Raw genomic sequence first — 13,616 nt, forward strand, 5'->3', positions numbered from 1 at the left:
TTTGTTTGCGGATCTGACTGTTGTGATCCACAGCGTTTTCATTGGCTGGTTTCCAGAACTAGATTGCCAAGCCCTTTTTCCTAGTCCCTCTTAGTCTGGAAGCACCACTGAGACCTGTTTCTCATCAGAGCAACATGCAAGCGTCTACTGACAGAGGGGTGGTGGCTGCACATGAAGTGTATTGGTGGGGAATTGAACCGGGTTTCCCACATGGAAGGCAATGATTTTGTCACTGAACTGCCACTGCTCCCGTTTCAGCTTTAGTCCTGAAATAATGTGGAGCAGAGCCAGTGGTGGCCTGGAATGTAGGTGAGAAATGACCTTTTGTAATGATAACTCACTAAGACATTAGGGTTATTTGCTACCATAGCATAACTTATTCAAGAGATGGCTGATTGAGCCCAAAATCCCCACCACACATATAACCTTTACTCTTTTTTTTTTTTTAATAATTTTTATTGAGCTTTAAGTGAACGTTTACAAACCAAGTCAGTCTGTCACATATAAGCTTATATATACCTTACTCCATACTCCCACTTACACTCCACCTAAAGAGTCAGCCCTTCCGGTCTCTCCTTTCGTGACAATTTTGCCAGTTTCTAACCCTCTCTACCCTCCTATCTCCCCTCCAGACAAGAGATGCCAACACAGTCTCAAGTGTCCACCTGATACAAGTAGCTCACTCTTCATCAACACTTCTCTCCAACCCATTGTCCAGTCCCTTGCATGTCTGATGAGTTGTCTTCCGGAATGGTTCCTGTCCTAGGCCAACAGAAGGTTTGGGGACCATGACCGCCAGGATTCCTCTAGTCTCAGTCAGACCATTAAGTCTGGTCTTATGAGAATTTGGGGTCTGCATCCCATTGATCTCCTGCCCCCTCAGGTGTTCTCTGTTGTGATCCCTGTCAGGGCTGTCATCGGTTGTGGCTGGACAGCATCTAGTTCTTCTGGTCTCAGTATGATGTAAGTCTCTGGTATAACCTTTACTCTTAAAAACTGTGTTCAAAACCTCCCTCCCCTAGGATGCTTCCCCAAATGCTATTTACTTTCAAATGCCTTCTCCACATGAAGCTTCTCCTGACTATCCTGTTCATAAATGATCTCTCCCTTCTCTAAGCAACATCTGCTGAACTTCATTGGTAAATAAACATTCGTTGATACCTTAGGGAGTGAATGCTTCTCCTATGCCACCGATCACAACATTTCATTTTTATGATACTTTCCCCATGTCCTGTATTCTTTAGCGCCGGCAGGGATCATGCTATTTCCATGACTGTAACCTTAGAACCCAATCCTGGGTGGTGTAATGATTAACATGCTCAGGCACTAACCAAAAGGTTAGGGTTTTGGTTCACCCAGAGGCACCTCAGAAGAAAGGCCTGGTCATCTAGTCCTGAAAAATCAGCCGCCGGAAACCCTGTGGAGCACAGTTCTACTCTGACTCACATAGAGTTGCCATGAGTTGGAATCGACATCACTGCAACTGGCTTTAACCTTAGCACTATGCACCTAGAACAGCACAGTAAAAATGTGTTGAAAAATGAATGAAGTGGGTTTCAGTTCTGGGTAAGATGGAGTAATCACACTCTGCCCTGTCTCTCTCCCTCAGCACAGCTGTAAAACTCCTTGCTTAAAATACACAGTGGGAATTCAGTTGGTGATACTGCTAGATGAAGAGAATTCATTCTTGCAGTAAAACAACAGCTCACGTGTGGCTTTGAACTGCAGGATGGGTTTCTTTAAGACCAGTCAAACGTAAAAACTTCCTTAAGCTTCTTTCTCTTGGTCTGAGAGGTGGCTTGTCCAAGAGGTTAACCAGAAGCTTGGACCTTCAGTGGCTCTCATTTTGTTGTTGTGGGAGGTGTGTGAGACCAACAAGGGTTTGTAGCGATATCTCCACAATTTTGACGGTAGCACACCCGGTGAATGAGGGGAGGCTCATAATGAAGTACCTCATGGGATGAGGAAGAGAAATGCGAGGACGGATAGTCTATAGTGCTTGGGATGGTATTTGCATGACAGTCCATATACTTTGTGAAATTGGCTTTATTTTTTCAGTGAAAAAGTATTTTGAGAAACAATTGAGAGACCTTCTTTAAAAAAAATATTCTTTCCTGCTGGAGAAAAATAAAATGGTTAACGATATGGTAGCTGGATGGATTTCAACAGGTCAATTAAGCAATCTGGATTTTAATTGAAGGTGTAGAAGAATCCAAGAAACTCATGGAATTCGTTGTGGGTGAATAACGAGGGGACCCAGAAGGGGGGAAAGAAGGTAGTAGGTGAGAGCAGAAGCTAGCTTTAGAACCAGTCGCTCAACGGATTATGAGGAGGTCACTTTTTTTATTAGTGATTCCCCTTTATGGTGTTCCAGCCAGGTACCAGTTCTGAAGAGGCTTCCACCATCGCGACCTTAATTTCCCTCCTGTTCTGGGCTTCTGGGTTATTGGGGATGGGTAAGTTTTTTTTTTAAGTGAGGAAGGGAACGGCAGTGCTATTCCACTGAACAACTCTGGGGGGCGCCACCCACAATGTCTTTATGTAACTGAAGGAGGTTGTAGTCTCCTTTCCCACCAGTGCTCTCAACAAGGAGGAAACGTGATGTTTTCCTTAAACCACTTGCAAAAACCACCTTCCTATCAACTATTACATATTTAACCATTCCTTAACCCCCAGAGCCCTACCTCGAAATTTTTAATCTTACCCTTGTCTTCAACATGTTGTTGACACAGGACACTCTGAGTGGATAAATCTAAATGATGGTACCTGCTTCTCCTTAAAAAGAAAATCTCTTTTGCTAACTGGCATCCCTCCTTTACATGCGGTTTTAAAAAAGCGAAAATCCTCTAATTCAACTTATCAAACATTTAATATTTTGGATATAGGTCTGTAATGACCATCAAAAGTCACGGCGCTGGACAATGGGAGCTGCTGGACTACTGTGAACTGGTCACAAAGCCACGAGGTGGCTCTTTCTCCCCGGTCAGGAGGTCAAGCTTCCCAGCATTAATTCTGCTGAGTTTCTTTGTTATAAATAACAAACAAGGTCATTTATTTTCATTTCCTTGTTTCTAATTGCATGCGTCTACTCCGGAGGATGAACTCTACAAACAGGTGGCTGGAATGCTGGGGAGAAAGCTTGAAACTGTTCCAGAAAAAGAAGGCATGTCCCACTCTGGCGAAACAGTTTGATGAGTGAGATTTAGGCACGGCAGGCCGTGCACCTGCACTATAACTTGAAAAGCAAACACTTGTCTGTTTGGCACGCACAGATCTATGTAAATGAGGGGAGATTATCTTGCTGCTAGTCCTTGGCTGTTCGCTGATCAAATGCAATTGTTTCTCATTTCTTAAGAAACAGAATCTTTATTGGACTCAGTTCTCTTCTTGGTTATTTTTACCATTTTATTGTTCTATGGTTATTAAAACTAACATGCCATCTAGATTAAGCCTAGAAACATGGATGCTTATCAAAGAGAGGATGGCCTCAGCTACATGAAAGATATAAAGATTTGTCATGGAAGAGTTTAATTTCTATCTGTCTAATGGTGTTCTCTCAATGCTCCTAGAGCTGTGCCTTGGGTGAAGAATAAAATATGAACTGGTTCTCCCCCCCCCACTTATTTGCTAGGAAAATTCTGGGTCTTGGGCTTTTATTGTTCAGCCAGTGATCTTTGTGGACAACACTCCAGGGCCCTCCTGCTGGAAATCTTCTGTGCTTTCTGATTTTCATTCCTGTATAAACCTCCTCCCCCATCACTACCTTTGTCTCTTTGAGGGGGGAAAAAATCTTTTTCACTTGAGCAAAATAAACACTATCCAGTATTTGTTTCTGGAGTGTAATTATAAACTTCATTGTACATTCTTCCTGGCTTTGATGCTTATCTTGAAGAGTTCAGTGAAAATAAATTGTTTTTATGAAAGCAGAGAAACCATTTGATAAACACGTTGTCTCTGAAAATTGTTCTGCAAAAGAGGTCATTCTTTCACTTTAAAAGAAATAGAATATATTTCAGAAAACAGGCAGGACAACAGTTGAGGCTTTCGGTGAATCCAGGAATCTCTTTTTTTTTTTTTTTGGTAAAGCAGGGTGTAAAGACACTGAAAACTGCACGCCTCCTGATCGTGTTGTGTGTATTGGTTTTTAAAATCGCTTTATTGAAGAGCTACTTAGGTCAAAGCAAACGCTTGTTGCATTTCTTGTTCCTGGGAATGAATTCTCAGCTCAGTACTTTTTTTTTTTTTCAATTGCTAAGGTTTTTGGGGTTCCTGGGCCATTTTTTTTTTTTTTGGGCCATATTTACTCTATCTCTGTCGGAACCCCTGGGAGTATCTATTCTTAGTAAAAGTAATAGTCAACTGGGAAAATGATTTGTTTTCTAAAGCTCTTCTTGTGTCTAGTATCACAGAGACCAATAGGAACAAAATGGGTTGTAGTAATATGAGAAAACAGCCTCATGGGCACAACTGCATGTATTTGTTATCATGTACGAAAAGTTTGCTTATGTTTTTTTTCCCCATTTGCCCACATTTCTGTACTTTTTGTCCTAAGTGAAAATATCAAAATAGCTCACACTTTTTTTCAGGCCAGGAAAGTTTGGATTCACTTAAAACTGAAACTAACGATGACTAAGCTTAGGGATTTTTTCACACTGTAATTCCTGGGTGGAACTCAGTCCTGGTGATGAGTTTTAAAAGCCTGCATTTGAAGACATGTAATGAGCGTCTCCAGGTCAGAATTCTTTCTCTACATCATGAGTACATTCCCTGTTGAGGATTGTGGTAGGTCTTTGAAGTCCTGGTGGCGCAGTGGTTAAGTGCTTGGTTGCTAACCAAAAGGTTGGCAGTTTGAATCCACCAACCACTGCTTGGAAACCCTATGGGGCAGTTCTAGTCTGTCCTTTAGGGTCACTATGAGTCGGAATTGACTCGATGGCAATGGGTTCGGGTTTCAGGTCTTTGGTTAAGTGCTCTGCTGCTAACCCAAACATTGGGCTCATGGCCCATAAAGATTACAGCCTAGAAAACCCTATCGCGAAGTTCTACTCTGTCACATGGGTCGCTATGAGTTGAAAATGGACTTGACAGCACCTAACAAGAGCATAGTAGGTCTTGACTTGATTTTATCTGCATGCAATTTAGATTGTGACTGTGAGGTGTTGATTCTCTTCCATGAAACTCTGAAATTTCCTGGAGATGAACTATGAGCATACTAACAATCTATGCTGGTTAAAATGCTATGCTTTATGACATGAAGCCAAATTCAGATATCAAATCAAATCAAATCTTACCAATATAATACATTAGCTGTTACTATGGGAATAGATGAGAAGAAACTCGAGAAGCTCTGGCCCTGTTAATTTCCATTTGGAACTGCTGTTAATTTGGCTACATTACATGCTGCAAACAAGGATCATAATATTTGGATAGGACTTTTCATCACCAAAACTCAAGGTAATTAAACCGTATATAATGTTGAACAGCACCCTCAAACCATCTGGGCAAGCAGAACACAGAAGGGTTAAATTACTGCTCACAGACCCCTAAAAGCCGGGGTCCCAGAAAGATCTTTGGTTATCAAACTCAGCAGGTTTAATGCAGTCCTCACTGGGACCTTCTGGCTTAATCCGAAGACACATCAAGTAGGCGAATGAAGTTCTCAGAGTTCTAGAAAGAAGTAAAATAGTTTCCCCGTTATGCAAACTTTGTATATTTTCCCCCCATTTTTTAGAGATTCCTGGATAATAGACAATTCAGTTAGAAACATAAAGCTACTAAGACTAACAGTTTTGACCCAAATCATATAAAAACCCTAAAGGGGTTTTCTTATACCCAGAATTTATATTTTGGTGCTGAACAGCGGATTCTCGTGTTACCTTTCTAAATCAAGAACCGTTATTCAACATAAATTCAAAGCATGTTTTAAGATATGGTCTTGGAGAAGTTTCTTCACATTCAAGGCTAACCTAATACAAAGGAAACCTTTGTCTACAGAATTTCAGAAACAAAACTGCTGACAGACTGAAAAGGTGACACCCTTAAAATGATAAATAGCATGACAGTTATGATTACACTAATTTTTTTAAAGAATCATTCTGAAGTTTTTAATGGATAGGCTTCGAATCCACTGGAATCCTTAAACTTAGATGGTATTTCAAATGTAATGGAGAGTTTATGTCAGATCAGTTCTAAATGAAATAACGAGGGCTCTAAAACAGCAGGAAGCAAGGAAAAGGCTTCTCTCCTACCCCTTCGGTAGTTTGTTCTTATCCAAATGAGGGTCTGGGTACATCCTTCTCAAATCCTAAACCAGGTTTCCTGTTGACTGATAATTCCACTATTAAAATATTGTCTTCCCACATGGACCTGAGGGATGGAATTGCTGGGCCAAGGGCTGTGGGGACCATGGTCTCAGGGAGCCTCTAGCTCAATTGGCAAAAGAGTTTATAAAGAATACGTTCTACATTCTACTTTGGTGAGTAGTGTCTGGGGTCTTAAAAGCCTGTGAGCGGCCATCTAGGATATTCCACTGGTCTCTCCCCTTCGGGAGCAAGGAAGAATGAAGAAAACTAAAGACATAAGGGAAAGATTAGTCCAAATGACTAATGGACCACATCTACCACAGCCTCCACCAGACTGAGTCCAGTACAACTAGATGGTGCCCGGCTACCACTACTGACTGCTCTTACAGGGATCGCAATAGAAGTTCCCAGACAGAGCTGGAGGAAAATGCAGAACAAAATTCCAACTCAAAAAGAAAGACCAGACTTGCTGGCCTGACAGAGACTGGAGAAACACTGGGAGCATGGCCCCCAGACACCCTTTTAACTCAGTAATGAGGCCACTCCTGAGGCTCACCCTTCGGCCAAAGATTGAACAGGCCCATGGAATAAAACAAGATTAAAGGGGTGCACCAACCCTGGGGCAGGGACTGGAAGGTAGGAGAGAACAGGACAGCTGGTAATGGGGAACCCAGGGTTGAGAAGGGAGAGTGTTGACATGTCGTGGGGTTGTCAACCAACGTCGTACAACAATATGTGTACTGTTTGATGTGAAACTAGTTTGTTCTGTAAACCTTCATCTGAAGTTCAACTTAAAAAAAGATAAAAAAATATTGTCCTCCTTCCTTTCTCCCTTTTCCTCTCTCCTTCCTTTCCTTTCATTTATCTCATTTTTCCTTCTTAGCTTCCTCTTTTTCTCAAATGACTTTGTATTTATTGCAAACCAGTAACACCAATAACTCACTAAGTTCTTGTCCGAGGTACTTGGGATACAGCAGGGACCCAGCCAGCCGGGGGCCCTGCTCTTGAGCAGTGTGCTGCCCCTCCACTGAGCCTTCCTTCACAAATTCTCCTGCAGGGGTAGAGCCTGGCCTCCTGTTGGTGAATTTGTTGATCAGATTGCTTCACTCAAGAGCAGCAGCAGCTGTGTGGCACGATGGGGATCGCCAGGTGACTGGATAGGACAGGACAGTGTGTGTGTGTTTGTATGTGTGCATGCATGAAAAGTCCAATTCATGATTCTCTTTAAGTATTTCCATGCATGTCAAGTTGGGATCTTCTTTTTTATTCTCAAGTGCCTCAAACAGTGTCTGGCACATAGTAAGCACTGAATAAAGAGCTGGCTGAATGGAAACTGACTGTGGGCAAAACCATGATGTCTGCAGCCTTCATAAATGAGGGACTTTTCCTGTTCCGGTGATTTTCTCATTCCTACTGCCCTGCTCTAACCAAAACATTGGCAGTTCGAATCTACCAGGCGCTCCTTGGAAAGCCTATGGGGCAGTTCTACTCTCTCCTATAGGGTTACTATGAGTCGGAACTGACTTGACAGTCACAGGTTTGGTTTTTTTGTTTGTTTGTTTTACTGCCCTGCTCTAAGAAGCCCTAGTGGCATAAACGGTTAAGCACTTGGCTGCTAACAAAAAGGTAGGCGGTTCAAACCTACCCAGCAGCTCCGAGGGAAAAGGCCTGAGATCTGCTTCCGGAAAGATGACACCCTAAAAAACCCTATGGGGCAGTTCTTCTCAGTCATATGGGGTCACTATGAGTTGAAAATGACTCATAGTGACAAAAAAAAAAAGACAGCACCTAACAATTACCCCACTTTTTTTATACATCTTTATACATCTTCAGACTCATCACCTTTAGCCCTTTCCTTAAAATGTACACTGAGAACTTTTGTTTACCTCAAGTCCTAAACAATAGTAATAAACGTTGGTTTGAGACTATTGTTCTCCTCGCAAAGGCATCTGCACTGTAACAGGTAGGGGAACTTAAAGGCTTTTCCAAACAATGGGTGAGAGTTGATAGCGGACATGGCTGGGCATTCCTAGGAAAGTCCAAATGAGACTCCTAGTGAGAGCCTCCAGAGAGAAGGCTTTCACTTCCGTTTCCAGGCTGCACAGCCCGATGCTCAGCGCAATGCATCAGCCCACATGCAATCCCTACTCTCGCAGCTAGCGGGGTTTCCACTGCGAAGCGTATTTGTATTCCTGATCCTCGGGGTCTGATGACAACTTCAGGTTTAGTCTCTCTGTAACTTTGATTATACTTTACTTCATCCTCTGTAATCAAGCTCAGATTGCTCCAGGCACAGTAGAATGAGCAGAAGGTGAGGACTGTGACTGTGCACTGAAAAACTCTTGCTTCCCAGCCTTTGGGGCTTCTTTTAACAGCTATTTGGGGCGGGGAAATTCTTTTTTGGTAACTCTGATTAGCAGCCTGCTCCTCTCCTGTGGCCAGATCTTCCACTATACACCATTGTTAAATACTAATAGCAAAACCTTAAAAGATGTTCTCCTGCAAGACAACAGGTGGCCACTGCAATCTCTGGCTCTGATTGGTGGAAAGGCCACAGGCGCCCAGTGGCCCACAGAAAGGGCCTCCACTTCAGCGTTTCAACAACTTACTCAATGGGGTGTTGTCGTGATACCATCTCAGCTCGCTGCCAATTTGTGCAACCTGCTGGGCCATTAGGGAGCACTGCTGGGTTGTCAACGTTAAATGCAGACTCTGGAGAGGAGACCAAGGCTCTGTGTGTGTGTGTGTGTGTGTGTGTGTGTAGGGGGGCTGGAGTCAACCGAGAGACAATGTGAGCTGCTGTTCCTTTCCTGAATACACGCCGCTCTCTCAAGCGGTATCCGGACACAATCACATCTCTGAGAAGAGAGAGCAAATGACACAAACTTTCACCTAACTGAAGTTTAATTTTTTTCCTGAAATTCAGCAAAGGTACATACAGATGTCACCCAACCCAAGTGTCTACTCTGGAGGACGGAAGAAATGAAAAGAAACCTATGTATGTATTGCTTGTCTGAAAAAGCTCAGGTCCTGGGCCAGCAAGTGTGGTCAGAAAAACTGCTGGTGACCGTGAGACACAATATTTGGCAATCTCTCCCTTCCTTCTAAAGCAGCTCCGAGATAACTAGATTTGGGAAGGGGGCTGATTGCAGGGCCTCTCCCTAACGTTCTCAGATAATGTAAAGCCCCTTCCCTTCGCCAAGGCTTAGGGCCAGACTCTCAAAATTAACTCAAAGCAATAAAGCCGAGGAGAGAAAAAAGATGTAGCTTAAAGGAAGAAAAAGAAATAAACAGGGGGTGGGTGGGTTCAGTGTGGGGAAGTTAATCACGCAGAACCTTTTAGGAAAATACGGACATTTTCTCTTAGAGAACAGTGATCCGCCTAGATCCAGTCACTCAAATGCCTTTCGACTACAAACACGAGCAAAGAAAATACGAAGAGAACCGACACGAGGCTTAACTCGGGAAGCTTCAAGTCTGCCTACCTGTGAAAGGTCAGGCCCCAATACCCCTTCTGGACAACACCACAGGTGTACATGGGGTCCCGGCCCCAACTACCGGGAGACACACGTGCCGGTTAGCCGCTGAGTTAGGTGCCTCCAAGCAAGGGACATTAGGGGCAGGGCGGGGTAGGCTAGAGGGGAAGGGGGCACCGGCACCCACGGGGAAATAGGGTCCAGGGGAGGAAACGGATGCAAAGAGGGAAGAGAGGATGCGAGTGGCGGGAGCTGGGGGCGGAGGAGAGCAGTAGCCGGGAAGCAGGAGGGAGGGCCACACGGGGCACCGGGCTGGCAGCGGCGGAGGGCCGGCCGATGCGGCCAAGGAAAGGAGGGGAGCGAGGAGCGCTCCGAAGCAGCGGGGACAAAGAGGACCGGAGAGGGAAGGGGGGCGAGGTGGGCAGAAGAGGGGCCCCCGAGAGGGGGAAGCCGCGGAGCTGGTGATGGGGAAGGCGAGGGCTCAGCGCCGCGCGGGGTGAGCCCAGAGGGGCCGCGCGGGGCAGGGGCCGCGCGGGGCGGGGTCGGCGCGCCTGGGGGCGGTCCCGGCCGAGGAGCGCACCGGTGGGGCGGGCGGCACGCCAGCTGCCCGCGGTGGGAGGGGCGGAGCGGCGGCGGCGCGGGGAGGGGACCGGCGGAGGCAGGAGGGGGAGAAAGAGGGGAGGGGCCGGGCCCCTTGTCTCCGCGGCTCCTCTCCTCAGTCCGCCCGGGGAGGAGGAGGAGGAGCGGGGCCAGCCGCCGCCGCCGCCGCCGCCGCCGCCGTAGTCCCAGCCTCGCCCAGCGCACCTGAACTCGCCGCGCCGCCCCGGGCCCCCGCGCTGCGCCCCGCGCGCCCCGCGCCCCGGGCGCCCGGCCCGCGCGCAGCGCTGCCTCAGTGCCCCGGCGGGGCGCGTCCCCCGGGCCGCCTCCCGCTCTCCCGCGGCTCGCGTGGCCGCGCCTTTGTGTGCGGCGGCCGCGGCTCCCGGGCTCCTCGGCTCCGGCCGCGGCGCCCCTCCAGCCCCGAGTCCCGCGCCCAGTCCCCGGGCGTCCCCGGCCGGGCGCCCCCGACGGTGGATCTAGCGACTGCGAGGAGGCGGACACCGGTCCCGGCGATCCCCATTCCCGGCCCCCGGGCCCGGCTCCGGCATGGATGTGAGGTTCTACCCCGCGGCGGCCGGGGACCCCGCCGGCCTGGACTTCGCGCAGTGCCTGGGGTACTACGGCTACAGCAAGGTGACCGGGCTGGGCCGGGGGGCGGCGGGCGGGGGCCACCTCCCCACCCCAGGCGCGCCCCGAGCTCCAGCTCACCTCCGGTTGCACTTTTTTCCCCTCTCTTGTCCCCCTTTCCACTCCTTTGCGTTTGCACCTTCGTCTCTGTCCAACTCTCCCATTCTTTGCTTTTTGCCCCCTTTCCCGCCCCCTTTTTGTCTCTCTACTGGCGCTCCCTTCTGCCTCTCCGCCACTCCTCCTACCGCCCCTAACCCCCTTTCACGCCCCAAAGAAGCGAAGAGCTGAAAGAGGGGACTTGTGTGTGTTCTTTGTTGTTACTAGTAAACACGAGCTCAGCCCCCTAAGGTGGAGGGGGGGGCGACGCAGGGGTCCCTGATCTTGCGGTCAGATGACCTCGCCCCCCTCCCAGGCCATCCTACCTCCCCCCGCCCACCCGAGAGCTGGACCCAGGGTCGCTTAAAGAACAAACTTTTGAGCTAGCACTGGACCAGGAGGGGACGAAGCGATGGGACCCCCGCAGGTGGCGTTTGCTGCCCTTTCGCTTGGGCGCTTTGGACCACGGAACCGAGATGTCTGCCCCTCCCGGGTTAGCTCCAGCGGCTTCTACTCATTTTTTTTTGGGGGGGGGGGTTAAGTTTTGCATTTCGGAGAGATCAGTGTTGGAGACCTGCCCACCACGCCCAGGGGTCACCCCACCTCCACCATCTCCCTCAACTTCGAGGACCGAGAGTTTCAGGTGGCCAAAGGTGGAACTCAGCGGGTCAGCTAGCGCACCTCGGAGCGGCGAGCCGGGTGGGAGCCGCAACCCTGTGCCAGGCCAGTGCGGACCCCGGTTTTCTGTCCTTCCCGGAGCTCCCAGGGCTAAGGTTTGGTGAACACATCCCCCCGAGGGCGAAAACTCTGAGAAAGAAGCTTACTCTGGCTGGCCTGTGCCTTTTGAATGTGGTTTTCTTTCCCTTCCCGCTGCACCTCCCTCCTCCCCCCTTTTCTTTCAAATCGTAGTTTGTTTATGATTGCTGGGATAACGGAGGAGGAAATGAGGAGCCAGCTGAAAGAAAGGTGCTACACAAAACTAATGAATAAATAACAGGAAGAGGAGGGATTGTCTCGGGAGTGAAGAAGCGATTGCTGTGCCCTGTGCCTATGGAGCCTCCTGTGCCCTTCTGTTTGTTTATACTCGGCCCCTAACTCCAGTGCTGAAGTTTGTAAAAGACCTTTAGGGTCCCTCTTGCGCTCATCCCCCTGTCGTGAACGCCAGCACTGCGCCTGGCACAGAGGGACCTCCCATCGTGTATAGAACGTAAGGACTTTCTGCAGTGCAGTGCGTTTGGACCCTTTGGTGGTGGTGGTGGTGGTGGTGGTGGGCGAAGGTTTCCAGTGCTCAGAATTCCAAGAGTGATTTCGTTAAGCATTTAAAGAGAAGCAAGGAAAGGCCTATCCTTGTAGCCAGAGTTAAGGTCTAGCTTGTGTCCTCTGATTTTGGATTCACTCATGTTATTAAATGCTTTAAAAAATCCCCCATGTATGCTCAGTCAGGGACTTAGGCAGCCTAATTAAGTAGGTAGTGTTTCTGAGAACGCACCTAATTGTTCCAGTGGGGTGTTATTTATCTCCTACAACTTCGCATGTGCATGCAAGCCTTGTCTATCTGGGCATGCTCTTATTTTTGGAAGCCATTACCTTGCCTGACAGTAACTACTTCTTTCTCTGATTTAAGATCAGCAATACTCGAATGACACCAAGATAGAAACCTATTGTACTCAGTCACTGCAATGCGTGGCAAATCTCTCTTCAGGAGGACCCCAAGGGTACTTCAAGGGGCCGGAGGAAATTGGGGGTATTTTGTGTGTGTCTCTTTTTATTTTTTGAGAAAGGGTATTTTGAGTCCATTTAAACTCAGGACATTTATTTCAGAGAGGGTGTATAAAGCTTGAAAACACATTTATTGAGATGTTGTTCAACTTCAGGAGGGAGCATTGCTAGTTGGTTTGCTGTCAGATTCTCTTAATGCAGCTATTTGCCTGAAATAACTTTTGCTTTCTTAGCAAGTCAGCAGTCTGGTGGCCCTAAATTCTGTGTGCAACCAGCTTATGAAAGTTAGACACAGTGCTTAATATTGGTAGAAATCAAGCGTGTGCTTATTTTAAGGAATGTTTGCATTTACTTCCTTTTTGGTTTTTTTTTTTTTTAGGTAAAACAAAATAATGTTTAAACCGAGCTAAAAAAATTTTTTTATAATAATGTATTTTCCTATTTGTAATTTCAAGATCGAAAAAACCAATTTCATTTCCCCCAGTTTTTCTTTATAGGGAGAATCTGGTAGAAAAGGAAGTGTTAACTTTATGGGTATAAAGCAGCAAGTGCTAATTAAAAGTTTATAGCATTTTGTCTCACAGCTAAGTCGTGTATCTGAAGTGGTGTTATTAAGTACAGCTTTATATTGAAAAACGTAAAAGCTAGCATACAAAGGCAGGCATTTATTTGAAAATACCTGGAATTATTAAATCTCCTAAGACTTAAGTTTCATTGACGTGTATTATCTTTCTTGATGAGAAATGATGGATTTCAAAGAAAGTATGTTTGCGCCCTTTCTCGTTTGAACGACCGTCTG

General features: G+C 47.0%; 1 protein-coding gene across 1 annotated transcript in view; it reads left to right on the forward strand.

The window, feature by feature from the left end:
- Positions 1 to 10,921: 10,921 nt before the first annotated feature.
- The window catches only part of TOX3 (TOX high mobility group box family member 3), a 132,091-nt gene continuing 129,396 nt past the window's right edge, over positions 10,922 to 13,616 (forward strand). The window contains exon 1 of the mRNA XM_023555546.2: positions 10,922 to 11,008. Coding sequence (XP_023411314.2) covers positions 10,922 to 11,008 — 87 coding nt within the window. The remainder of the gene's footprint in view (positions 11,009 to 13,616) is intronic.

This window comes from Loxodonta africana, chromosome 21 (assembly GCF_030014295.1).
Source record: "Loxodonta africana isolate mLoxAfr1 chromosome 21, mLoxAfr1.hap2, whole genome shotgun sequence".
NCBI classification, from domain to species: domain Eukaryota; kingdom Metazoa; phylum Chordata; class Mammalia; order Proboscidea; family Elephantidae; genus Loxodonta; species Loxodonta africana.